Source organism: Pteropus vampyrus, unplaced genomic scaffold (genome assembly GCF_000151845.1).
Source record: "Pteropus vampyrus isolate Shadow unplaced genomic scaffold, Pvam_2.0 Scaffold412, whole genome shotgun sequence".
Taxonomy (NCBI): domain Eukaryota; kingdom Metazoa; phylum Chordata; class Mammalia; order Chiroptera; family Pteropodidae; genus Pteropus; species Pteropus vampyrus.
Genome location: NW_011889193.1, coordinates 129,738 through 131,702, shown reverse-complemented (window position 1 = coordinate 131,702; position 1,965 = coordinate 129,738). Strand labels below are relative to the sequence as shown.

Here is a 1,965-nt window from a genome sequence, read left to right as displayed (position 1 = left end):
GCCGTTTTCCAGTCACTTCCAGCCTCCCCGTCTCGTGCAAGTGCCTGTTTTCTGCCTCAGGGACTCCTGCCGAGGCCTCCCTGCCTCAGGTGTCCAGCTCCGCCCCCTTCCCAGGCTCTCCGTGATGTGACATGCAGTCCATCATGTCAGCAAGGACGACGCGGCCACCACCCACCGAGGGGAGAGGGAGGAGGGCGACCCCCACGACACTGTGACTCGCATGATACTGTGACCCCCACGACACCGGGCCCTGGTCCGGGCGGGCGTCCGCGAGCACTCTGCACTGACGAAGAACGCGTCACTGTCCCGGGCTCGGCCACTTATCCACTTTTCCCAAAATATTCCCCTCCAGGGAGGAGGGAAGGCAGGGGGTGGGGCTGGCGCTGGGACCAGAGCACCGAGCTCCCGGGTCACCCCGCACCCCCAGCTCGGGGTTGTGGGAGGTGGGCGCGTTTACTCCCACAGAGGGCGGCCACGGGCTGGCCCGGCCAGCGCCAGCTCTGGGCGGTTTCTCCGACCCCACCTGCGGCCTGGCTGACGTGGGGTTCTCGCCTCGCAGATGGTCTGGGACCAGATCAACCACTGCACGCTGAAGCTGCACCAGTCGACGGGGCTGATGGAGTATTGTCTGGAGGTGATCAAGGACAACGACCCCGCCGGCTTCCTGCAGGTGAGCCGGCTCCGGGCCGCCGGGCAGCCCACCCGCCTCCCCACCCCCAGCTCTCCCCAGACCGGCCGGTTTCGGGAGGGTCCCCTCAGTGATTCCAGGAGCCCTAGGCTCTCATCGTGGCTCTGCCTCTCACTAGCTATGGCCCTGGTTCCATCATTATTTAAAGACCAGGTCAACTGTCATAATTTCTACAGCCAAAATGCCACATGTTCAGGCTTCGACTTCCAGAGTCCCCAATTCAACCTTCTCCTCACAAATGGGAAAGGCCAGTCTTTGCCCAACAAGCGGGAAGATGGCTCAGGAGGAAGCGAGTGACAGGGTCCCCGCAGCCCATGACCTCACAGCGCAGAGCCCGCAGGTCTGCCAGGTGACCGTGGCCAGCAGCCCAGTGCAGCCCTGAGGGGCGTCCCAGCAGCGAGGCTGACCGCGGTCTGGGCGTCTCTCGGGAGCATGGCATTGGAAGCGTGGCCATGGTCCGGGCGGGAGCTCAGCCCTCCGTCTGTGGGGAAGTGATAAAACCACCTGCTTGGTCCCCAAGAAGGGCATGCGGGGTCACGGCTGCACAGGGACACGGGCGAATGTCTGAGCGGGAGAGTGGAGCTGTGGGTGACATGCGGTGAGTTTGGAGCAGAAGCCGTAGAGCAAGCTGGAGCGAGCCCCCCAGTTCTGGGGGCGTGGGACGCGCATGCAGACTCCGCGGCAAACCACCAGCACCCTTCGCTTTGCAGAGTACTCGCTTTAGCAAAAGAGGTACAATGAGGAATGCTCTGCATATTTCAAAAGTATCAGGTTTCACAAGAGGGTTTCTTCACGTGGCTGGCGCCTCGTTTTACAGCGTGATATGAACCACGCGGTGCGTCTGCCTTGGCCCCGTGTCACACCGGAGGGCCAATTCCTCTCTGCCACGCCTGGAACACGTCAGAGCCAGAGACGAAGCACCCCCGGCCTCGCTCAGCACTTGCCTGGCGATGTCTCCTGTGCAAACCGACAGCCTGAACTCTGTGTCCCCTTGTAGATCTCGGACGCTCTGATCAAGCGTGTCCAGGTGTCTCAGGAGCAGTGGGTCAAGGGCGCCCTGGAGCCGAAAGTGTCTGCGGAGTTCGACCTGACGCTGGACAGCGAGCCGCTGCTGCTGGCCATCCACCAGCTGGACTTCATTCAGATGAAATGTAGGGGTGAGCTGGGGCCGGCCCCGTTCAGGCAGGGTGTCCCCTCTGAGGGGGCTGCTTAGTGCCACCGCGAGACCCGTGCTACGGGGAGGGCGTGGCCCTGGGGGGGGTGCGGGGGGAGGAGGC

General features: G+C 63.5%; 1 protein-coding gene across 1 annotated transcript in view; it reads left to right on the top strand.

Moving 5' to 3' along the window:
- Positions 1–1,965, top strand: part of TRIM67 (tripartite motif containing 67) — a 92,531-nt gene that overhangs the window by 68,241 nt on the left and 22,325 nt on the right. Inside the window, exons 3-4 of the mRNA XM_011380893.1 lie at positions 560–670; positions 1,686–1,845. Coding sequence (XP_011379195.1) covers positions 560–670; positions 1,686–1,845 — 271 coding nt within the window. The remainder of the gene's footprint in view (positions 1–559; positions 671–1,685; positions 1,846–1,965) is intronic.